Source organism: Balaenoptera musculus, chromosome 9 (genome assembly GCF_009873245.2).
Source record: "Balaenoptera musculus isolate JJ_BM4_2016_0621 chromosome 9, mBalMus1.pri.v3, whole genome shotgun sequence".
Classification (NCBI taxonomy): domain Eukaryota; kingdom Metazoa; phylum Chordata; class Mammalia; order Artiodactyla; family Balaenopteridae; genus Balaenoptera; species Balaenoptera musculus.
The window spans coordinates 97,184,729-97,210,867 of NC_045793.1; the positions used below are offsets into that span (position 1 = coordinate 97,184,729).

General features: G+C 39.1%; 1 protein-coding gene across 1 annotated transcript; it reads right to left on the bottom strand.

Moving 5' to 3' along the window:
- Positions 1-17,761: 17,761 nt before the first annotated feature.
- LOC118901319 (signal recognition particle subunit SRP72-like) lies at positions 17,762-21,021 on the bottom strand. Its single transcript, XM_036864511.1, has one exon. The coding sequence runs from the start codon at positions 21,016-21,018 to the stop codon at positions 19,006-19,008; it is 2,013 nt and encodes a 670-aa protein (XP_036720406.1). The 5' UTR covers positions 21,019-21,021; the 3' UTR covers positions 17,762-19,005.
- Positions 21,022-26,139: the final 5,118 nt, after the last annotated feature.

Here is a 26,139-nt window from a genome sequence, read left to right on the forward strand (position 1 = left end):
GGCTTTTCGTCTTGTTTATGGTTTCCTTTGCTGTGCAAAAGCTTTTAAATTTCATTAGGTCCCATTTGTTTTTTTTGTTTTTATTTCCATTTCTCTAGGAGGTGGGTCAAAAAGGATCTTGCTGTGATTTATGTCATAGAGTGTTCTGCCTATGTTTTCCTCTAAGAGTTTGAGTGTCTGGCCTTACATTTAGGTCTTTAATCCATTTTGAGTTTATTTTTGTGTATGGTGTTAGGGAGTGTTCTAATTTCATTCTTTTACATGTAGCTGTCCAGTTTTCCCAGCACCACTTACTGAAGAGGCCATGTTTTCTCCACTGTATATTCTTGCATCCTTTATCAAAGATAAGGTGACCATATGTGCATGGGTTCATCTCTGGGCTTTCTATCCTGTTCCATTGATCTATATTTCTGTTTTTGTGCCAGTACCATACTGTCTTGATTGCTGTAGCTTTGTAGTATAATCTGAAGTCCGGGAGCCTGATTCCTCCAGCTCTGTTTTTCTTTCTCAAGATTGCTTTGGCTATTCGGGGTCCTTTGTGTTTCCATACAAATTGTGAAATTTTTTGTTCTAGTTCTGTGAAAAAATGCCAGTGGTAGTTTGATAGGGATTGCATTGAATCTGTAGATTGCTTTGGGTAGTAGAGTCATTTTCACAATGTTGATTCTTCCAATCCAAGAACATGGTATATCTCTCCATCTGTTTGTATCATCTTTAATTTCTTTCATCAGTGTCTTATAATTTTCTGCATACAGGTCTTTTGTCTCCTTAGGTAGGTTTATTCCTAGATATTTTATTCTTTTTGTTGCAGTAGTAAATGGGAGTGTTTTCTTAATTTCACTGTCAGATTTTTCATCATTAGTGTATAGGAATGCTAGAGATTTCTGTGCATTAATTTTGTATCCTGCTACTTTACCAAATTCATTGATTAACTCTAGTATTTTTCTGGTAGCATCTTTAGGATTCTCTATGTATAGTATCATGTCATCTGCAAACAGTGACAGTTTTACTTCTTCTTTTCTAATTTGGATTCCTTTTATTTCTTTTTCTTCTCTGATTGCTGTGGTTAAAACTTCCAAAACTATGTTGAATAATAGTGGTGAGAGTGGGCAACCTTGTCTTATTCCTGATCTTAGTGAAAATGGTTTCAGTTTTTCACCATTGAGAGTGATGTTTGCTGTGGGTTTGTCATATATGGCCTTTATTATGTTGAGGAAAGTTCCCTCTATGCCTACTTTCTGGAGAGTTTTTATCATAAATGGGTGTTGAATTTTGTCAAAAGCTTTCTCTGCATCTATTGAGATGATCATTTGGTTTTTCCCCTTCAATTTGTTAATATGGTGTATCACATTGATTGATTTACGTATATTGAAGAATCCTTGCATTCCTGGGATAAACCCCACTTGATCATGGTGTATGATACTTTTAATGTGCTGCTGCATTCTGTTTGCCTGTATTTTGTTGAGGATTTTTGCATCTATGTTCATCAGTGATATTGGCCTGTAATTTTCTTTCTTTGTGACATCTTTGTCTGGTTTTGGTATCAGGGTGATGGTGGCCTCGTAGAATGAGTTTGGGAGTGTTCCTCCCTCTGCTATAGTTTGGAAGAGTTTGAGAAGGATAGGTGTTACCTCTTCTCTAAATGTTTGAGAGTTCGCCTGTGAAGCCATCTGGTCCTGAGCTTTTGTTTGTTGGAAGATTTTTAATCACAGTTTCAATTTCAGTGCTTGTGATTGGTCTGTTCATATTTTCTATTTCTTCCTGGTTCTGTCTCGGAAGGTTGTGCATTTCTAAGAATTTGTCCATTTCTTCCAGGTTGTCCATTTTATTGGCATAGAGTTGCTTGTAGTAATCTCTCATGATCCTTTGTATTTCTGCAGTGTCAGTGGTTACTTCTCCTTTTTCATTTCTAATTCTATTGATTTGAGTCTTTTCCCTTTTTTTCTTGATGAGTCTGGCTAATGATTTATCAATTTTGTTTATCTTCTCAAATAACCAGCTTTTCGTTTTATTGATCTTTGCTATCATTTCCTTTATTTCTTTTTCATTTATTTCTGATCTGATCTTTATGATTTCTTTCCTTCTGCTAACTTTGGGGTCTTTTTGTTCTTCTTTCTCTAATTGCTTTAGGTGTAAGTTTAAGTTGTTTATTTGAGATGTTTCTTGTTTCTTAAGGTAGGATTGTATTGCTGTAAACTTCCCTCTTAGAACTGCTTTTGCTGCATCCCATAGGTTTTGGGTTGTCGTGTTTTCATTGTCATTTGTTTCTAAGTATTTTTTGAGTTCCTCTTTGATTTCTTCAGTGATCTCTTGGTTATTAAGTAGTATATTGTTTAGCCTCCATGTGTTTGTAGTTTTTACAGATTTTTTCCTGTAATTGATATCTAGTCTCATAGCATTGCAGTCAGAAAAGTTACTTGATACGATTTCAATTTTCTTAAATTTACCGAGGCTTGATTTGTGACCCAAGATATGATCTATCCTGGAGAATGTTCCATGAGCACTTGAGAAGAATGTGTATTCTGTTGTTTTTGGATGGAATGTCCTATAAATATCAATTAAGTCCATCTTCTTTAATGTATCATTTAAAGTTTGTGTTTCCTTATTTATTTTCACTTTGGATGATCTGTCCATTGGTGAAAGTGGGGTGTTAAAGTCCCCTACTCTGATTGTGTTACTGTCGATTTCCCCTTTTATGGCTGTTAGCAGTTGCCTTATGTATTGAGGTGCTCCTTTGTTGGGTGCATAAATATTTACAATTGCTATATCTTCTTCTTGGATCGATCCCTTGATCATTATGTAGTGTCCTTCTTTGTCTCTTGAAATAGTCTTTATTTTAAAGTCTATTTTGTCTGATATGAGAATTGCTACTCCAGCTTTCTTTTGATTTCCATTTGCATGGAATAACTTTTTCCATCCCTTCACTTTCAGTCTGTATGTGTCCCTAGGTCTGAAGTGGTTCTCTTGTAGACAGCATATATACGGGTCTTGTTTTTGTATCCATTCAGCCAGTCTGTGTCTTTTGGTTGGATCATTTAATCCGTTTACATTTAAGGTAATTATCGATATGTAGGTTCCTATTTCCATTTTCATAATTGTTTTGGGTTTGTTATTGTAGGTCTTTTCCTTCTCTTGTGTGTCCTGCCTAGAGAAGTTCCTTTAGCGTTTGTTGTAAAGCTGGTTTGGTGGTGCTGAATTCTCTTAGCTTTTGCTTGTCTGTAAAGGTTTTAATTTCTCCATCAAATCTGAATGAGAGTTAATATAAACGTTTCAGACATTACATGAAATTTCTAAAAATCTTATATGTTCTGGTATAATGTTATAAGTCATAATTCTAGTTATTACTTTAAAATGTATATCTCAGAAATAACTAAATTTCCTTGTCAATTGCATTATTATGAACTTTCATCAAATCTTTAACTGTGGTCATTTTTAAGTCTTTTGTCATTTACAGTGTTGGGTGTCCTCTGATGCTTTTGCAAATATGTTCCTATAAAAGGGTTTCATCTTCAAGGAATTCATGGAAAAGACTCTGACAAGTACAGGTTTCTGGTAACTGACTGTACTGCTGAACTGAATGAATAAGCATTTTCAGAACTCTAATGGAAAACTGATGAACTCATAAAAGTGCTAACAAAAGATCAAGATGAAAAAAAAACCAGTTACATGGGACTGAGTGAATGGATGAGGATGATTATAATTTTTGTGACTTTCTGTTTGAATAATAAAAAAAAATCCCACAAGGACTCAGAGGCAAAAAATATACAAATCAATTTTCACTTCAAAGTAAAGGAGCTGTTACAGTGGAGGATTACTGGACTGAATGTCAATATTATGACGTAGTATGAGTGTGTTTCGTGTTTGGTAATTGCAATCATTGTTGCTTTTGTTGTGGTCATCCATTCACAATGCTTGGTGTCAGTCTGTTTATCTCTTGTAAAAATAAAATACAGTGTGTGTGTGTGAAAAAAAAAAAGAAAAAAAAATCTGAATGAGGTCCTTGCTGGGTAGAGTAATCTTGGTTGTAGATTTTTCTCCTTCATCACTGTAAATATGCCCTGCCACTCCCTTCTGGCTTGCAGAGTTTCTGTTGAGAAGTCAACTGTTAACCTTATGGGGATTCCCTTGTGTGTTATTTGTTGTTTTTCCCTTGCTGCTTTTAATCTTTTTTCTTTGTTTTTAATTTTTGATAGTTTGATTAATATGTGTCTTGGCGTGTTTCTCCTTGGATTTATCCTGTATGGGAGTCTCTGTGCTTCCTGGACTTGATTAACTATTTACTTTCTCATATTAGGGAAGTTTTGAACTATAATCTCTTCAAATATTTTCTCAGTCCCTTTCTTTTTCTCTTCTTCTTCTGGGACCCCTATAATTCGAATATTGGTGCTTTTAATGTTGTCCCAGAGGTCTCTGAGATTGTCCTCAATTCTTTTCATTCTTTTTTCTTTATTTTGCTCTGCAGTAGTTACTTCCACTATTTTATCTTCCAGGTCACTTATCCCTTCTTCTGCCTCAGTTATTGTGCTATTGATTCCTTCTAGAGCATTTTTAATTTCACTTATTGTGTTGTTCATCACTGTTTGTTTGCTCTTTAGTTCTTCTAGGTCCTTGTTAAACGTTTCTTGTATTTTCTCTATTCTATTTCCAAGATTTTGGATCATCTTTACTATCATTATTCTGAATTCTTTTTCAGGCAGACTGCCTATTTCCTCTTCATTTGTTAGGTCTGGTGGGGTTTTACCTTGCTCCGTCATCTGCTGTATGTTTTTCTGTCTTCTCATTTTGCTTAAGTTACTGTGTTTGGGGTCTCCTTTTCGCAGGCTGCAGGTTCATAGTTCCCGTTGTTTTTTTGTGTCTGTCCCCAGTGGCTAAGGTTGGTTCAGTGGGTTGTGTAGGCTTCCTGGTGGAGGGGACTAGTGCCTGTGTTCTGGTGGATGAGGCTGGATCTTGTCTTTCTGTTGGGCAGGTCCACGTCTGGTGGTGTGTTTTGGGGTGTCTGTGGCCTTATTATGATTTTAGGCAGCCTCTCTGCTAATGGATGGGGTTGTGTTCCTGTCTTGCTAATTGTTTGGCATAGGGTGTCCAGCACTGTAGCTTGCTGGTCGTTGAGTGAAGCTGGGTCTTGGCATTGAGATGGAGATCTCTGGGAGATTTTCGCCATTTGATATTGCGTGGAGCTGGGAGGTCTCTTGTGGACCAGTGTCCTGACCTTGGCTCTCCCACCTCAGAGGCACAGCCCTGATGCCTGGCTGGAGCACCAAGAGCCTTTCATCTACACGGCTTTTGGGAGGTCTGAGGTCTTCTGCCAGTGTTCAGTAGGTGTTCTGTAGGAGCTGTTCCACATGTAGATGTATTTCTGATGTATTTGTGGAGAGGAAGGTGATCTCCACGTCTTACTCTTCCGCCATCTTGAAGCTCCTCTCAGTCCTTCGCTTCTCTAGGAGCTCCTCAGCAGTCTGGAAACCTGAAGACACCAGCTTCACCCGCACCGCTGAGGATAGGGGCAAACTCACTAAAACCCTATTACCTGTTTCTTTAATACAATAGATTTAATTTTAATTTTATATAATTTAATTTTCATAATGATTTCATGGTTTTAGTTAACAACTGGCATGCAGAATTCCTGAAAATTTGACAGTCTTCTCTCACAAGCCAATGTGAGCTGGTTCCAGCAAGCCAGAATGGCATATGGGTTAAGTCATGCATTTAAGAGTCCTCACACATATTTGCAGAAGAGGATGGGCCTGCTCTAATTGATAGGTTCTGGATAAGGAACAGTTGCCAGGGCTTCCCTTCTCAAAGGTCAAGAGTAGGATCATCCTCAGAGAGCTTCTCTGGGAATTTCATGCTTTGAGATCCTTTCTTGAGTGAGAGGGTCCCATTAGAACACTCCTTATTTGACTTCTTTCTATCCTCTACAGTTGATGTATTTGCTTATTTTAAAAATAGGTACAACAGTTTGTGTTCATTATCTATTTCTGCTTTACATATTGCCTAAAATTTACTAGCTTAAAATAATAAATACTTATCTTACCCAGTTTCTGAGAGTGGCTTAAATTAGAGGTTCTGGCTCAGTTTCTCATGAGGTTGCAGTAGAGATGTCAGCTAAGACTGCAGCATCTGAAGGCCTGGCTGGTGCCAGAAGATCTGCTTCTGAGATGACTCATCACACGGCTGCTTCCCTTGTTGTGTAGACCTCTCCATAGGGCTGCTTGAGTGTCTGCTGCTTTGGCCAGAGCAAGAGATCCCACACAGAGGAGGCAGGAGGCTGTGAAGACTTCCATGACCAGGTCTCACAAGTCACACACCATCACATCAGCTTTATTCTGTTCATTAGAAGTGAGTCATGATGTTCAACCCACTCAAAGAAAGAGAAGTTAGGCTACACCTTTTGAAGGGAGTGTGAAAGAGTTTGTGCACATATTTTGAACCACCATATACCATAGTTTTAGATAACTTTAGTCCATTTTGTTATTCTAATCTATGCTTTCAAATTTTAGGATTTTTTATTTTACTTTTTAATAGTTCAGTGCATTATCTGTATTTTGTTCTTATAGACACTGTTACCTTTTATTCATTCTAAAGTCTTGTTTGTGACTTTTATCACTAATAGTCTTAATTAATGATGTTTGTCTGAAACATTTATTGATTTTATATGGTCAAATTCAGAATTTTCACTTGTATTAATATTTGCTTTTCTATTTCAACTATGATAATCTTTCAATAATTGGATTTACTTCTAACTCCTTATACTTTCCTTGTTTATCTCCATTAGTCTGTCTTCTTGATTTGAAACTTCCAACTATTTTATATTTTAACTGTTGCAAACTGACCCAGTTTAACCAAAACAGGTTCTTGTAATAATTGTCAGGTCTTTGATGGTTATGGGTAACCTCTGACACTTAGAGGTGAGTAGTAGCTCTGGTATCTCCCAACAGGCACACTAAGGAGTGATGTTACGACAAAACAAGTCGTAGACTGAGTTGGGCCACATGTGCAAACATATATGAGCGAGCAGGCACAGGTACAAAACAGCTGTATGTCCTGTCTGTAAACTCAGTGAAGACTCCACCTGCTGCCCTTTCACAATTCTAGCACACACCTGGCAGGAAAGGCTAATTCCAGTGCAAGCGTAGCAAATATCCTGATGACAGGATGAGCTAACCTGTGGTGGGATCAGGAGAGAGAATGCTCTGTGGGCACAGGACTGAATGCAGTTCTAGACTTAGGTTGTCTCCCCCAAGGGGTTTGTTTTCCTGGCTTCTTGGATTCTTCAGCCACATTCATACCAGGTTGGAAGTGCCTGAACAATACTTCTGGTCAGTGAACAATTGTTTCCAAATCCCATGGACCAATTAATCATCTTTCTAATGCAGATTCAGGGATTTTTGAAGAACAGTCATATTCTGAAGACTCTTCATTACAACCCTTCCGATGCTAGCTAACTGCTTCTGTTGAATGGGAAGCGGGGACTTTGAGTCAGGGAACTTCAGGTGTCAATTAACTACCCCTGCGTTATACATTAAACTCAAGCACACCATCTGTACTGAGGTGTGTTAAAGTTAATTGCTGAAACATAACATAAAATTTAGTTTCTTACATTTATTTTTACCTTACATATTAATCATTCCTTTTATTCTCTTTGTTGGGTTCTTCCTACCTTTAACTTCGCAGTCACTTGTTTTTTGTTTTGCATGTTTTTAATCTCACATTTCCTTAATATAGGATTTATTATCTACATTTTACTTTTACTATGAAATTGTTTTTGTAATCACAGGCAATAAGCATGGAGAGCATAGGCCACACTATAAACTGTAGAACCTGAAATATTTCTTTCTTTTCTCTGTCTCTGCAGCTGCCCTCAGAATCTCCTTAATGAATTTAATAAGGAGAATTAAACAGAGATTCTCTCAACACTCCCGCCCCCACACCCAATTTCATCATATTTAACCATGGAGAGCTACAGATTTAAAAGTTTATAGGCCAATAAAATTCTCCCTTTGTCGAACATTTATTTGAATCATTGAAGTTTTATTATGTGTCATGTTTCACACCTTTTATCATCTAAATTCTGTAATGTAGTCAGGGTTCTCCAGAGAAACAGAACCAGTAGGATATATATAGATAGATGTAAGAGGAGATTTATTATAGGCCTTGGCTCACACAGTTACGGAGGCTGAGAAGTTCTACAATCTGCCATCCAAAAGCTGGAGACCCAAGAAAGCCAGTAGTGTGATTCAGCTTGAGTCTGAGGGCCTGAGAACCAGGAGCTCTGATGTCTGAGGGCAGGAGAAGATGGATGTGTCAGCTCACAAAGAGCAAGAATTCGCCCTCCTCTGCCTTTTTGTTCTATTCAGAGCCCCAACTGGTCGGGTGATGCTCAGCCCCATTGGTGAGGGCTGATGTCTTTACTCCGTCTGCTGATTCAATGCTAGTCTCCTCCAGAAACACCTTTACAGACACACCCAGAAATAATGCTTTACCAGTGATATGGGCGTCCCTTAGCCCAATCCAGTTGACGCATATAGTTAACCATCTCGGTCACCAAATTGCCGCTAACTCTACACTCAGAGTAAGAACACTGTCTTGGTCAGAATGGACTATGTTGTGCTGCAATAAACCCCAGAATCTTAGAATGTCAGCGGTGTCCCCTTGCTGGCTGAGTCCCTTTGATGTCACTGGTCTCTGGGCCAATGGGAAAGAGAGTGCTCTGGCATGTCTCACGCTAAACATTAGATGCTCTTGCTGGAAATGACATGTGTTATTCTTCACAGCTCATTGACCATAGGAACCTTCTGCCCCCATGCCACAAGCGGGCCAGAGCCATCCTGCAGGTGTCCGGAAGCAGGAGAATTGGAGATGTCTACCAAAGGCACAATGTCTACTTCTGTGCCCTCTTACCATGTTGTTGGGTTAAAAACCATTCACAAAAATTCATCAGTGAATAGTAGTTACGATGGCAATACTGGTGCTTTTAAACAGTCTACATTTAAACCACTCCCTGGATTGGTAGAAGTTCTCCCTTTCCTCTGTCAAACATCCTGAGTGGTGCCCACAGTGTGATGAGTACTCAGCTAACCACACTCACTTGCGTCCCTTCCCACTGGTTGAGTTGAATGCTTCCAGAGCCAGCTGAGTGTTCTCCCAAACTTGCCAGTTATGCTTACTTGTTATAATTACATGTTCAGTTAAATAGTACATAATACTATAAAATATGAGGACAGAAAGAAGCATGGATGGATCTCTTTAAAAATTGCTACTGAAATATGTAAAAGCTACATCAGTGCTGATCAAATTTTAATGTGCATACAAATCACCCAGAGATGGCGTTAAAAGGCAGATTGATCCTGCAGGTCTGGGTGGGGCCTGAGACCTTGCATTTCCAACTAGCTCCCAGTCGACGGTGATACTGCTGGTCCACAGATCACACTGTTAATAGCAAATTATGAGACAGTTACAAAAGCTAATTGGAACATCATTAAAATCCGGAAGGATATGGTTTTCAGGTTACCCTTCTTGTGCTTGAAGTTCTCTATGATCTTGTTGCACTTTATAGAATCTGGACATGGGGAGCATGGAAATTGCATGAGAGCTGGCTGTGTCGCAAAGGTTGTGTGAACCCCACTCTGGAGAAATAGTCAAAGAAAAGACCTTGACCCTATAATGAAAAAATAGATGTTTGGGGTTAAGAGTAAAAGTTTCTGGTGCTCATTTATTGTTTTTAAGTAACTCCCTACTCAAAACACTTTTCCCACTAACTGACCAGTCATGTTGGGGAGAAGAGAGCTTCTACCATATTACATGGAGTGCACGGTTACCAGTGGAAGGTACTAAGACTTTTCAACAGTTAACCAGGCTCCAACCAGATGCATCTGACAAAATCTCAGGCAGGACCACCTCATTGCTTAGTTCCAAGGATACCTTTTCCACAGAATATGATAGCAGACCTGCAACATACCTTGAACCTTGGAGCTTTTTGTGTATTGTTTTGTTTTCTAATACAGGGAAGATTATTAACTGTGGTAGATATTCAACACTTCAAGGTTACTCTGAGGATAGAAGGAGCTGAGCTGAGTGGATTCAAAGCAAATAAATGCTCTTCACTGTGACATTGCCTTCACCCTGACTTTGCCTTCACCCACCCATGGTCACTGCTGGGGAAATGTATTTCATAGTTATAGCAGGAAAGGGGAGGGAGAATGAATTTCTTCCTGGTACAACTAAATCCTGATAAGCCTGAGGGATTTTCAAAAGAATAATGACAATGAAATACATTGGTGCAGGGGAGCCATGGGTTGAGAATTATTTCTCATAAAGTATTCAGTTGGTCAGTGATGTATTTACAACAAGAATAATTTCAGGTCCTCATCTTCTAGAGTGTGTCCAAGGACCAGAGAGCTTGTGGCTGTAGGATAAATTGAGAAATGGGCCCTCTACCACCCATCCCAATTGGGACAGTCTCATGGTTTACAAACAAACCCATCTGCACACACATCCTCCTCCCATGATACTTACCCTCCATATTCCAAACTCTGCTCTACCTTGTTCAATTCCACTAAGTTTGTAAAGGATTATTCTACACAAACTGTTTGTTTATTCCTGATCTAGGTCCAGTCTTGGTTTCTGACTGCTGATAGGTTTACTGTGTGATTTCACATCAAATCCCAAACTTGAGTCTGTCTCAACTTTCATTCTTGAGACTAGGCTAGAGGAGAACATTTCCCTTTCCGTATGTCATGCAAGAAGGGACCTCGATGCAAGTACCTACCAGGCAGGATATTCCAGAAGTCACAAAACAGAAAGGCTCGAAGACCGAATTAAGATGCTTGAATCCCCCCAAGTTTAATAAATCTACTTAAAACACAAACAAGGGGAAACGATGGTGTAGATTAACATTCTTGGGGTAGGAGATCAGCGGATAGGGCCACGCTACCTAAATCCTGGGCTAGTAAAGCTGATGTGTCCTGTCTCTCTATCAAAGCAGACTTCCCCAGTGGTGCCAGAATTGGGCTTGAGCAAGGGGGCCCAGGCTGAAGGTGCCTGGGAACATTGACACACCCTTGCTCTGTGGAAGAAACATGGGAGCAAGTGGCTCCCATGGCTAACGCATGGCTGTAGCTTACCAATTAACCACGAAACAGGAAGTTTCTAATTGTACTTCTTGGGCAAAGCATGTGTGGAACAAGAGCAGGGACACAGTGGGTGTCACCAATGGGTTGTTGATGTCAGGGGTCACCTAGGTGTCAGCTCTTGACTCGGTCTGTCCATCCATTCCTAACTTTGAGTAACATTTACATTGGTGCCATTATATATTCCATTTTCTATGTATTTTTAGCATTATGGGTTTCTAACTTACTGTCAGTATTTAGCATATGCTATGAATTCTATCCGTGCCTCACGAGCCACTTACTTAATCATCATCTATACTTAACATATACTATGAGTTTCTCCTATAGCTCACAAGCCACTTGCTAACTCACCCTCTATGCCTTACATTGCTTATGCATTTCATCCATTTTATTTGCTTTTCTTGTCTCTTTAGCTGAATTGAATAGTCTCAGATGAGACGGCAAATTCACATAATGCAGTAAAATAGGAGAACTGATGGAAAAACACAATGTGAAAAATACATTTGTGATGGCTTAGCCTGAAATTGCTGCTGCTTTAACAAATGGTCCATTAGTGAAGATTCTTTTTAAAGAAGTTCTTCACTAATTCTCCTAATTGTAAGTTATACATGTTCATTTTAGGAAATTGGAAAATACAGAAAAGTATAAAGAAGAAACAAAAATCATCCTTGATGCCACTGCCTTGTGATAATCAATGTCAACTTTTGGTGTGCTGTATTTTTAAGTCTTGTTTTAGTAGACATCTTTCCTCAACTGTTAAGATTTTACATTTATTTCTGTATCCTGACTTTTCCCTAGATATTACAACATACGCATCTTCCTATCTTACTATATATAAACTCTTGATATTCACTTAGTGCAAATATATCTTTTGTAGAGTTTGTAACTCAATGAATCATGTCCTCCTTTTTGGATTTATTGAGTGTTTTGGATTTTCTATAACGTACATAACACTGCGTGAATGGATTTATGAATAAGGCTTTTTTGCTCTTTCATATTATTTACAAAGGATGGTGGTAGGATAACTAGTTAAAGGCACCTAAATATTTTTAAGGCTCTAGAGATAGATATGCAAAAATTACACTCCATTAGGGTGTTGCAGTTTACATACCCATGTAATAGTTCCTAAAGCTAGAAAGATTGGGTTGAGGACATAGTCTAATTTCTGCACTTAGTGGGAATTTAATCTTGTGTTAAATGCTGACCTAACATGAGATTTTTCTCTGTCCTTAAGAATCTGGGGTACTCTGTCATTCTTCTCTGATCAGAAACAGTACATGAAACACTATAACCCCAGTGTGTGTGCCCCCCGCCCTGCTCTTCCTTCTTTCCACAAAACCTCACCAAATTCAGAGATGGTGTCCTTTCCTTGGTTAGCTGACCTCCACCCCTGTTTTTTAAATTCATTATGGCGACCCATCTCTGTGGGTACAACCAGGCAAATGCTTCAACAGGAGGGGAGGTGGTGTTTTAACCTATTATTACTTTCCACGAGCCAAAAAGGTGGGCTGTGGTAACCAGCCTTCAGCCTTCCGCTGGCTCATGCGAGGCGGGTTCAATGAGGAAGTTTTCTCTGCAGGGAACATTGAAAGAGCAGCAAGCCTATTTTTTTAATGAGGGAGAGGGTTTTTTTTTTTCACAGGAGTTTGGAAATCGCTGTATTCCCCTTGTTTGTTGCAACAGGTCTAACTTGTTCTCTAGATAGAGGGACAGGCAGATGATAAAAATGACCTGAGAACAATAGATAACTGTCACCTGTTGTAGGTGATATGCTGGGCTGCTGGTGTACTTGGTGACTTGAACCCAGGGCCCCTGTGTGGAGCCGAACCCTTCTCCTCCCTGCTTCACACTCTGCTGCTTCAAAGGGCAAAGCCCTGGGGGATGAGTTGCTCCTCAGGCTGGTACCATCAGTGCTGTGATTGGTGGGAATCGTTCCTAATGACAAATGCGTGGCTGTCTTCCTTCCTCCCTGATACTATTAGGAGATAGTCCTTTCTGTCTGTTTCTTAATTTTGACATTTTGTAGTACTTCAATTTTTTGGTATTTTAAAGTTTTTGGTATTTTGTGGGTATTTTAATTCAAAAAATAGACTGGATCTCTATCTTCACCTGATTTTATCTTTTTTTATTAATTTTTTATTGGAGTGTACTTGATTTACAGTGTTGTGTTAGTTTCTGCTGTACAGCAAAGTGAGTTAGTTATACATATACGTATATCCACTCTTTTTTAGATTCTTTTCCCACATAGGTCATTACAGAGTACTGAGTAGAGTCCCCTGTGCTATACAGTAGGTCCTTATTAGTTATCTATTTTATATATAGCAGTGTGTATGTGTCAGTCCCAATCTCCCAATTTATCCCCACCTTTCCCCCAGTAACCATAAGTTTGATTGTATCTTAACCCAAACGTGTCTTACTATTTCTAAGACAATTATTTTATTAAATATCTAGGGCCCGGATGGGATTTTTCATATTCAGTTGTTTCGCTTTGCAGGGAGTGAATCACACTTTGATGACAAACAGCCAGCCCCTCAGTGATGACCTAATTCAGCATTTGTGTTGTCCAAGGAAGGGACTGCCACACGCGTCCTAGCTGTTTGGCTCTGACTCTTGGGGGTAATTTTTTGTGCATGAAGTCTCTTGCCTCCTTGATTCAACACCCTCAGAGATGCAGCTGCCCACTCAAGGGTCAGAGCCACCCTGAGTCAGAGACGTGGCTGGGCTTGGATTGAGATGCTAGGAGTGTGGGTTCAATGGCTTCTTTCACCATACACATCAGCTAAGAAGTCACTTCTGCTGGTTTTTAGTTAAGTTTTAGAGTTAAATTGCATACCTTTATTTGTTGAAAATGTAAACCCAAGGTGGTTTTAAAAGTCACATAAAGAATAGTTTGTGAGGGCTTCCCTGGTGGCGCAGTGGTTGAGAATCCACCTGCCAATGCAGTGGACACGGGTTCGAGCCCTCATCTGGGAAGATCCCACATGCCACAGAGCAACTAAGCCCGTGCTCCACAACTAGTGAGCCTGCGCTCTAGAGCCCGTGAGCCACAACTACTGAGCCCGCGTGCCACAACTAATGAAGCCCACGTGCCTAGAGCCCGTGCTCCGCAATAAGAGAAGCCACCGCAATGAGAAGCCCGCGCACCACAATGAAGAGTAGCCCCCGCTCGCCGCAACTAGAGAAAGCCCGCGCACAGCAATGAAGACCCAACGCAGCCAAAAATAAATAAATAGATAAATAAATAAATTTATTAAAAAAAAAGAGAATAGTTTGTGATAGTTTATGTACACATACATGCATTCATAAGAAAAAAAATTACTTTTAAAAGAGTTTTATTTTTCCCCTCCACTTGAGCTGTTTTAAGCATGTAAGTTTATGTGCATGTTTGTGTGCGTGTATGTTCATTTCATAAAGGCATCTGCTCATTGTAGGATAGCAGTGAGCTATTTAGAGGACAAGTTCATCTATCTTGAACCCATTCATATAGTCCAATAAATCCTTAAATAAAAGGAACATGTCTTAAATAAAATGAAAATGTATTATTAATTGGAACATAAAGACATTTCATCCCTGGCCCCAGTATACCTTTCTATAAGGTGATATAATCAAAAGTACAACTTTTAGAAAAATATTTCTTACCCTGTGTACATTCAAGAAAATTAGGAAGGAAGAGGAAGGAAGAAAGAAGAAAACAGAAAAGCATTTCTTTGGGAGGGGTGGGTATCGGTGAGGCTCACTGTCTTACGATGGGAGGCACTCGTTAAGTGAGGGGGAGGGGAGCAGAAAACCCCTTACACACATTTTCTGTATAATGTCTTCATGCAAATTAGAGCAAGGCACTGTTTCCTGAGAGCTCTTTCCTGCCATTTGTGGGAGGGTAGTAATAATATGCTTCAAAGCCGTGATATCTGCTGGGTGAATGGCTCCCCTGGAGGTGTGCCTGGACATCTGGATGGCTGCAGGCGATGGTCCTGAAGAGAAGGCAGAGGGGTCAAGGCACAGAGCAGTTGCTGTGAGTCTTCTCTCTGGTCTTCCCCAGGTCCCCCAGCCCTGAGCAGTTGCTCCATTTTCTGAGCTCCTAAATCTATGTAGGGCTCTGCCCAGTGAAGAACAGGTGGGACACATGATTGAAGAATCATCAGCAGGACTGGTGGTCACTGGGAGATGATGGGGCAGGATGGGGAGGTGGGGGCCCTCTCATCAGGGCAGCCCCCTTCCAGGACTGGCTACGTAATTTGTGGGAGCCAATAAGACATGAAAATGTGGGGTACCTTGTGAAAAATTACTCAGAATTTCAAGGTGGTGACGGCAGTGTGGGGTTCTTCCAAGTGCAGGTGTGGGTCCCACATCCATGAGGTCTGTCCAGGACCCTAGTGCTCCCTTTCAGCTGTCACTGCCTCATGCAGTCTGAGCAGCAAAACCCACATCTTCATGGCTCCGCCCCTGGGCCGTCCTGACCCTCAACACACACACACTCCTCCCAAGATCACTTTGGGCCACAGAGGATTGTAAAATGGAACCACACTTTTCCAGCAGTCTCGCCGAGAGGACCCAGCTGGGTATTATCTCTCTAAAGGTTCTAACGGTGTGCTTCCTCCCTTGTGTCTGTTCAGTAATGTCAAATGCTTTCCCTTCCCAAATCCAAAGCCCTGAATGGCTTCATAATGTCTCTAGAACAGAGTCCAAGCATTCTACCTCAATGCTCACAATTCTGCAGAACCTCATTCCATACTCCCTCTCTCTACTCCCTTCTCCAGAGAAGCTAAATTACCTCTCACTCAAGGACCATCCTCTGTGCTTTCCTTTTGACACTCGGAATGTTCTGTCATGATTAAGGTGTGCCTGCCTGTCCTCATCTCTCCCTGTGGCTCATAAATGCTTTCAGCCCACGCTGTGTGTCTCTTACTGAATATCCTCTGCAATAGTGCTCTTTGTGCTCTTTCACACAAGTCCTCCCTAAAAGAATTTTTTAAACTGTGAATTCTTTGGCACTTTTAAATTGGCATTCAAAAAGTGTTCTTCATTAAGTCTAAACAGTTGCAAGGTATATCATTTCTTATTTTACTGTTGAGATTTTACAATAAAACTCTTATTTTGTTTTAAAATATATACCCAGTGGAATCTAAATATTATAGTACTTCAGTAGTCATCATCATGATTTATAAAATACTTGTAAAGTTTTCCTTTAACAGTTGGACATTTGCATTACTCTTTGCCCTCTGGAACTCATATTTCTAATTCCATTGACTTCATTGAATTTTACTCTAATATAAATATATTTTTATGCAAGGAAGTCTTATTGATCATTGTGTCATACTTTGTTGCAACAAAACTATGTACATAAGTAGGAATTAAGTTTCTTTAAATTCCTTGTGAACATAAAGTTTTTCTATGTGTTAAAAATATCTGAGTTGATATATTGTTACAATTATTAGTACACAATAGATCACAACATAAATGTATTTTAAATCTTTATCAAGAAAAATATAAAATTGTATTAGAACTGCATCTCTTAGTGAGTAGGAAGGGGTGTATATGTCTCCAGTGTTCATGTACCCGTGGATGAATATTATTTACTGCTAGACTGAGACAGTCATCAATCCTGCACATTTAAACAAATTTTCCAGAGTTAAAAGTAATGGGAACAATTTTCAGCTTTAATTCTGTTCAGTTTTAGAGACATGGTTATAGTAATAATCTGTGAATGACATAGAGAAGAAGTCACTCAATGTCACTCAGTGTTTTTAACCCTCTCCCAGCAGCCTCAGGAGCAGCAGATTAAATCTCCACAATCAACTCGATGCACCCTGCATCTGTGGAATACCTGAATACACAATAAGTAATCCCGAAATTGAGGCAGTGGACTTTGGGAGCAACTGTAGACTAGGAGATTGCTGTCTGTGACTGATTTGTTTCTGATATTTATATTTATCTTTGTTTAGTTTTTTTTTTTTTTTTTTTACTCACTGCTAGATTATTTTATTTTAAAATGTGCTACAGTGAATGGATATATCCATATTGGTTTTTATAAATGCACACACACACAGACACACATATATATATATATATATACACACACAAAGTATATAGGTCATTGGTTAAAGACCTGTCCAAAAGAAGAAATAATTACTAGAAAGTTAATGTAGGTGTTTACACTTCATTTGACAATTACAATTTATTTGAACTGAGGTTTCAGTTGCTTAGTAATGACTGATAATAACAACTGGCAATTACAATGACTTAAATGAGAACTATAAATTTCTCTGTGTGCCTTGGGTCAAAATTTTCACTGGCGGATAATTTTCACCAAAAATTCTGTAGCTTGGTTAACCTAAAAAATGATTATTCTTCACCACAGAAATTTAATGGAATCCTAAAATCATAAATTTACTAACAATTATTTTTGTAATGGGGTTTATATTCAGAAGGAATAAATATCTGTCACTTACCAAAAGACTATTCTGAGAGCTCAAAAAGTATAATGCCATAATAAATCATTCATATATGAAGGTCTCTTGTTTAGATGCTACCACAGTTTATGTTAAACAGAAAGGCAGCACCACATTTCTTACTCTTGTAAAGGAGGAAAGTCTTTAAAAAAACTCTTTGAAGAAATTTCAGTAGATATGGTCAGAGTCAAACACAGCAGCACTTTATTAACAAGGACAGAGCAATATGATCACAAGGAAATACTCATAAGTCTAAACTGAATGCTATCTTGGGCAGCATAAAATGAATACTAACAAGGGTAGGCATCCCAGTGTTATCTGTCTCACACCTGTTCAATGGGAAGGTGACTTGTAAGCAAGGCAAGAACAGAGCAACACTGATACCACACACTGACTACAATACTTCATTACTTTGAGAAGGGTAGTGAATGGTCATACCCCCAACTAGAAAGAGGAGTCATTTGAGACCTATCAATTGGGCCAACAGTTCTGTTAAGCTTTAATACTGCCTACTCCTGAACTCTAGTATTGACTTCCTCTCTATGTAGGAAGTCAGTGCTCATGCTCTTGATAGGGGCTGTTTAAATCTTTCTGATTTCTGTCAAATCCATCTGACCTCAGAACACTGGGTCTAAGAGTCAACTTCCTGCAACATCGATGTCTTTCCCTTGAGATCTTTAATAGTGCTAAATCAGCATAATGTTATCATAATTTGAAAATGACATGCGGGCACAAAGAAGTCCTAATTTATATACGTGTATATATGTATATACATACACATACTTTTCATTACTATATATATATATATATAGCATCCCATATTCCAGTATCACATGGCAGAGAGAATTTACAGTCAGAATAATCAAGACATTTAATTTAGTTTTCCTGTGGCCACTCATGTAGTAAACTGAAAAATACCAGTGTACTAATAAGGTCCCTTTTTATTACATGCTATTTCTAAGCAGATATTTGGAATGCTCAGAAGACTCCACTTTCAGTCTCCTAAGGCCTCCTAAGACATAATTTAAAGTGGGACTTGATAGAACAAATATCTTTGCACTCTAGTTGAAACAGAAGTAGTTTCTGTTTATATCCTAGGAAACCTTGGATAACATGCCTTGTTTGTGAAATTGAAAAAAACAGCAGATAGCACACAAAGAGAAAGGATGCAACAGATATCAAAGTGGGTAAATGCCCAACTCTTCTGAGCTCTCCTCATCTGTGCAAAGCAAGGTGGTACAAGTAGGCCAAGTCTGACTAGGCAGTTTGAGGAAGATGCTTTTCTGTTTGATGCACAAGAAAATAATTTTATGAAAATGTGGGGATGGGAGAGGGAGCAGCTCTGTGCTTCTTGCTGTGTTGCCTTTATTATGTTCCCAGTGTCACTGAGACTAGTTTAAAAATAGCCTGCAAAAAGAATGTTCTAATCACCAGCCACCTTTTCCACCTTTCTTCTTTTTCTGTTGCTGTTTCTTTTTTGTTGCTGGAGCCCCTGAAGGTTTCTGGTGTCTTGGGAGTATGATATTACTTGTAGATGTAGATGCTGTTGCTGCACTGCCAGGTCTTGGGGAGGTGGGTGGGCTGCTCACAGTTTTACTGGCATCCAGTTCAGATGAAGCTCCTGCAGTGGCTCCCTGGGTCCCTTTTCCAATCTGATCCTTCTTTTTACCCTTCTTTCTTCCTCGGTAGTAAGAACGTTCACGCATTGGTAGCCATCTTTCTGGATCTGGGGTCACTTTTGGGTCATAATTTTTAGGCAATTTTCCCTTCTTTTTTTTCTTCTTTTTTTTCAAATCTCCCTGTCCTTGCTCCTTTGGTTGACTATCTCCAGCAACTTTTCCACCCTTCTTCCGAATGTACGTAGCACCAGGAGAATTTTCAAGAGCCTCAACATCTACTTTTAGAGACATACTATCTGATGAAAGCAAGTGTTTACTAAGGGCTTTTGCCTTCTCAGGATCTACAAGTGAGTAAGCAGAAATAAGCTGTGCCAGGGTGTGAATATCTTTTGGATTTTGTTTCCATAGCTGTTCTAGGTCACTAATTGCCTCCTTCTTCCGCCCATATTTGCGTTTGAAGTTTGCAGCTTCTCTTATCAAGGACAAATGAGCAGGAGATTTGGGCTGATGGTTTTGATACCACTGGATAGCTTGTGTGAAGACCTCAGTGGCACTGTCAATATCTTCCTCATGGCTGTACATTGTCACTAATGCAGACACCATGCCTGGTTTATGCTTTAACTCCTCAGTGCTTCTCAATATCAAACATGCTTTGGAAATATTACCTTGGGAAATTTTCAGCTGTGCCATGGTCAGCTTAATTTCAGCAGCGTTTTCTGGATGCTGATCTGCAAATTCCTGAAGCAGCTCTATTGCTTTTGTGTGCTGCTTTTCACGGCAGAGCTGGGCAGCTTGGATTAACACAGGAAGGAGATGCTCAGGACTTTGGGACTGTAAACTGGCAGATATTTTGCGACATTGTTCTGCCTGGTTTGTGTACATAGCAAGTAAAGCTTTGTTAAATTCTATAGCTTGCAGTTGTTTCTTGGAAAGCTTATACTCCACTCCCTCTACATTGGTTAATTTCACCTTCTTGGAGTCAAAGACATTTTGGTCCTTGTTAATTGTAATGATGTTATTTGCAATCACAGCTAGCAATGCTACATCTGTTGGTTTTAGTTTTATTATCTGATTGTAAAGTTGCAAAGCCTCCTCTGTACGCCCCTGAAGCTGCAGAATATAGGCCATCTGCCCTTGGATGATGGCCAGTTCTGCCTGTGGGTCCTCTTCAGTCCCATCAGAGTCTTCTGATAATGAATGGCAGCAAAGATCTTCAGCTTTTTGCAGAATTTTCATTGCCTGGTTTAGCTGGCCTTGTCCTATCAGCACACATGCAGCATTGTAGCACAGTTCGTGTGTGCCTTCTTGGAGACCCAAGTTCTCTGGAACCACTTTTTCCCAGTTACTTTGAGCTGCAACAACTGCTGAAAGGTTTGTTTTTCTCTCCTCATCATAATCATCTTGAGAGTTTCGGACAAGATCTCTATACACAGCCAGGCATTCATCATAGTGTTCTAATCGGTACAACACTTGTCCATAAAGCTCCTTTAGTTTGTCTGTCTGCTGGTTGGCACTTTCTATTGTCTTCAAGGCATTCTCAATTCTGTTCAGCCTGTACTCACAGTATGCCTTCTCGAAGGAAAGAGAGTTATTGGCAAACACTTTGGTGTGAGTATTGATGACATTCAAGGCTTCCTTGAAACTTCCATTCTGGATAAGGCACACCACTTTACAGTGTAGGGCAGTTACATCATCCTTGTTGATCTGCAGTATCTTGTTGACGGTTTTGAGAGCGCGCGTGAAGTCGCCATTCTGGCCATAACGGTTCACTTCAGTCCAGAGCGCAGGCACCGAAACCCCCCCACTACCGCCGCTCGCCATCTTCTGTTTAGTTTTTAACACTGGTTATCATTGGTGGATTTGTTTATTGGTTTGGTGGCTCTCTTCTATTTAAAAATTTTTTTATGTTAATTTTTTTTAGTTTTTTAATTTATTATTTTTAAAAATTTTTATTTATTTTCTTTCTTTTTTTCTCCCTTTTCTTCTGAGCCGTATGGCTGACAGGGTCTTGGTGCTCCGCCTAGTGTCAGGCCTGAGCCTCTGAGGTGGGAGAGCCGAGTTTAGGACATTGGTCCACCAGAGACCTCCCAGCCCCACGTAATATCAATCGGTGAGAGCTCTCCCAGAGATCTTCGTCTTAACACTAACACCCAGCTCCACCCAATGGCCAGCAAGCTCCAGTGCTGGACGCCTCATGCCAAACAACTAGTAAGACAGGAACACAACCACACCCACTAGCAGAGAGGCTGCCTAAAATCAAACTAAGTTCACAGGCACCCAAAAACACACCACTGGATGTGGTGGTTTTTGAGAGACCTACAAAGACCTACAAAAACAAAAACCCACCAGAGAGACAAGGTCCAGCCACACCCACCAGAACACAGGCACCAGTCCCCTTCACCAGGAAGCCTACACAAGCAACTGAACCAACCTCACCCACTGGGGACAGACACCAAAAACAACAGGAGCTATGAACCTGCAGCCTGTGAAAAGGAGACCCCAAACACAGTAACTTAAGCAAAATGAGAAGGCAGAGAAACACACAGCAGATGAAGGAGCAAGGTAAAAACCTACCAGGGCAAACCAAAGAAGAAGAAATAGGCAGTCTAACTGAAAAAGAATTCAGAGTAATGATAGTGAAGATGATCCAAAATCTTGGAAATAGAATGGAGAAAATACAAGAAACGTTTAACAAGGACCTAGAAGAACTAAAGAGCAAACAAACAATGATGAACAGCACAATAAGTGAAATTAAAAATTCTCTAGAAGGAATCAATAGCAGAATAACCAGGGCAGAAGAATGGATAAGTGACCTAGAAGATAAAAATAGTGGAAATAACTACTGCAGAGCAGAATAAAGAAAAAAGAATGAAAAAAATTGAGGACAGTCTCAGAGACCTCTGGGACAATATTAAACCCACCAACATTGGAATTATAGGGGTCCCAGAACAAGGAAAGAAAAAGAAAGGGTCTGAGGCAATATTTGAAGAGATTATAGTTGAAAACTTCCCTAACATGAGAAAGGAAATAGTCAAGTCCAGGAAGCATGGAGAGTCCCATACAGGATAAATCCAAGGAAAAAAACGCCAAGACACATATTAATCAAACTATCAAAAATTAAATACAAAGAAAAAATTTAAAAAGCAGCAAGGGAAAAGCAACAAATGACATACAAAGGAATCTCCATAAGGTTAACAGCTGATCTTTCAGCAGAAACTCTGCAAACTGAAGGGACATATTTAAAGTGATGAAAGGGAAAAACCTACAACTAAGATGACTCTACCAAGCAAGGTTCTCATTCACATTCGACGGAGAAATTAAAACCTTTCCAGACAAGCAAAAGATAAGAGAAGTCAGCACCACCAAACCAGCCTTACAACAAATGGTAAAGGAACTTCTCTAGTCAGAAAACACAAGAGAAGGGAAAGACCTACAACAACAAACCTAAAACAATTAAGAAAATGGTAATAGGAACATACATATCGATAATTACCTTAATGTAAATGGATTAAATGCTCCAACCAAAAGACATAGACTGGCTGAATGGATACAAAAACAGGACCTGTACAGGACCCGTCTCTCTCTACAAGAGACCCACTTCAGACCTAGGGACACATACAGACTGAAAGTGAGGGGATGAAAAAAGATATTCCATGCAAATGGAAATCAGAAGAAAGCTGGAGTAGCAATTCTAATGCCAGAAAAAATAGACTTTAAAATAAAGACTATTACAAGAGACAAAGAAGGACATTACATAATGATCAAGGGATCAATCCAAGAAGAAGATATAACAATTGTAAATATTTATACACCCAACATAGGAGCACCTCAATACATAAGGCATGTGCTAACAGCCATAAAATGGGAAATCGATAGGAACATAATCGTAGGGGACTTTAACACCCCACTTTCACCAATGGACAAGTCATCCAAAATGAAAATAAATAAGGAAACACAAGCTTTAAATGACACATTAATAAGAGGACTTAATTGATATTTTATAGGACTTCCATCCAAAAAGCAACAGATACACTTTCTTCTCAGTGCTCATGGAACATTCTCCAGAACATATCATATCTTGGGTTACAAATCAGACCTCGGTAAATTTAAGAAAATTGAAATCATATCAGGTATCTTTTCTGACCACAATGCTATGAGACTAGATATCAATTACAGGAAAAAAACTGTAAAAAATACAAACATATGTAGGCTAAACAATATGCTACTAAACAACCAAGAGATCACTGAAGAAATCAAAGAGGAAATCAAAAAATAACCTAGAAACAAATGACAATGAAAACACGATGACCCAAAACCTATGGGATGCAGGAAAAGCAGTTCTAAGAAGGAAGTTCATAGCAATACAATCCTACCTCAAGAAAGAAGAAAAATCTCAAATAAACAACCTAACCTTACACCTAAAGCAATTAGAGAAAGAAGAACAAAAAAAATCCGAAAGTTAACAGAAGGAAAGAAATCATCAAGATCAGATCAGAAATAAATGAAAGAGAAATGAAGGAAACAGTAGGAAAGATCAATGAAACTAAAAGCTGGTTCTTTGAGAAGATAAACACAACTGATAAACCATTAGCCAGACTCATCAAGAAAAAAAGGGAGAAGACTCAAATCAACAGAATTAGAAATGAAAAAGGAGAAGTAACCACTGACACTGCAGAAATACAAAGGACCATGAGAGATTACTACAAGCAACAATATGCCAATAAAATGGACAACCTGGAAGAAATGGACAAATTCTTAGAAAAGCACAACCTTCCGAGACTGAACCAGGAAGAAATAGAAAATATAAACAGACCTATCACAAGCACTGAAATTGAAACTGTGATTAAAAATCTGCCAAAAACAAAAGCCCAGGACCAGATGGTTTCACAGGTGAATTCTATCAAACATTTAGAGAAGAGCTACCACCTATCCTTCTCAAACTCTTCCAAAATATAGCAGAGGGAGGAACACTCCCAAACTCATTCTACGAGGCCACCATCACACTGATACCAAAACGAGACAAAGATGTCACACAAAAAAGAAAACTACAGGCCAATATCACTGATGAACATAGATGCAAAAATCCTTAACACAATAATAGCAAACAGAATCCAACAGCACATTAAAAGGATCATAAAACATGATCAAGTGGGGTTTATCCCAGGAATGCAAGGATTCTTCAATATATGCAAATCAATCAATGTGATACATCATATAAACAAATTGAAGAATAAAAACCGTATGTGATCATCTCAATAGGTGCAGAAAAAGCTTTCACAAAATTCATCAACACCATTTATGATAAAAACTCTCCAAAAAGTAGCCATAGAGGGAACCTACCTCAACATAATAAAGGTCATATATGACAAACCCACAGCCAACATCATTCTCAATGGTAAAAAACTGAAAGCATTTCCTCTAAGATCAGGAACAAGAAAAGGATGTCCACTCTCACCACTATTATTCAACATAGATTTGGAAGTCCTAGCCACAGCAATAAGGGAATAAAAAGAAATAAAAGGAAAACAAATTGGAAAAGAAGAAGTAAAACTATCACTGTTTGCAGATTACATGATATTATACAGAGAGAATCCTAAAGATGCCGTCAGAAAACTACTAGAGCTAATCAGTGAATTTGGTAAAGTAGCAGGATACAAAATTAATGCACAGAAATCTCTTGCATTCCTGTACACTAACAATGAAAAATCTGAAAGAGAAATTAAGGAAACACTCCCATTTACCATTGCAACAAAAAGAATAAAATACCTAGGGATAAACCTACCTAAGGAGACAAAAGACCTGTATGCAGAAAAGTATAAGACACTGATGAAAGAAATTAAAGACATTACAAACAGATGGAGAGACATACCATGTTCTTGGATTGGAAGAATCAACATTGTGAAAATGACTGTACTACCCAAAACAATCTACAGATTCATTGCAATCCGTATCAAACTACCACTGGCATTTTTCACACAACTAGAACCAAAAATTTCACAATTTGTATGGAAACACAAAAGACCCCGAATAGCGAAAGCAATCTTGAGAATGAAAACGGAGCTGGAGGAATCAGGCTCCTGACTTCAGACTGTACTACAAAGCTACAGTAATCAAGACAGTATGGTACTGGCACAAAAACAGAAAATATAGATCAATGGAACAGGATAGAAAGCCCAGAGATGAACCCATGCACATATGGTCACCTTATTTTTGATAAAAGAGGCAAGAATATACAGTGGAGAAAAGACAGCCTCTTTAATAAGTGGTGCTGGGAAAACTGGACAGCTACATGTGAAAGAATCAAATTAGAACACTCCCTAACACCATACAGAAAAATAAAGTCAAAATGGATTAAAGACCTAAATGTAAGGCCAGACACTGTAAAACTCTTAGAGGAAAACATAGGCAGAACGCTCTATGACATAAATCACAGCAAGATCCTTTTTAACTAACAACCCAAAACCCGCCTCCTAGAGAAATGGAAATGAAAACAAAAATAAACAAATGGGAACTAATGAAACTTAAAAGCTTTTGCACAACAAAGGAAACCATAAACAAGATGAAAAGACAACCTTCAGAATGGGAGAAAATATTTGCAAATGACGCAATGGACAAAGGATTAATCTCCAAAATATACGAGCAGCTCATGCAGTTCAATATCAAAAAATCAAACCACCCAATCCAAATATGGTCAGAAGACCTAAATAGACATTTTTCCAGAGAAGATATACAGATTGCCAGCAAGCACATGAAAGGATGCTCAATATCACTGATCATTAGAGAAATGCAAATCAAAGGTACAATGAAGTATTACCTCACACCAGTCAGAATGGCCGTCATCAAAAAATCTACAAACAATAAGTGTCGGAGAGGGTGTGGAGAAAAGGGAACCCTCTTGCACTGTTGGTGGGAATGTAAATGGATACACCCACTCTGGAGAAC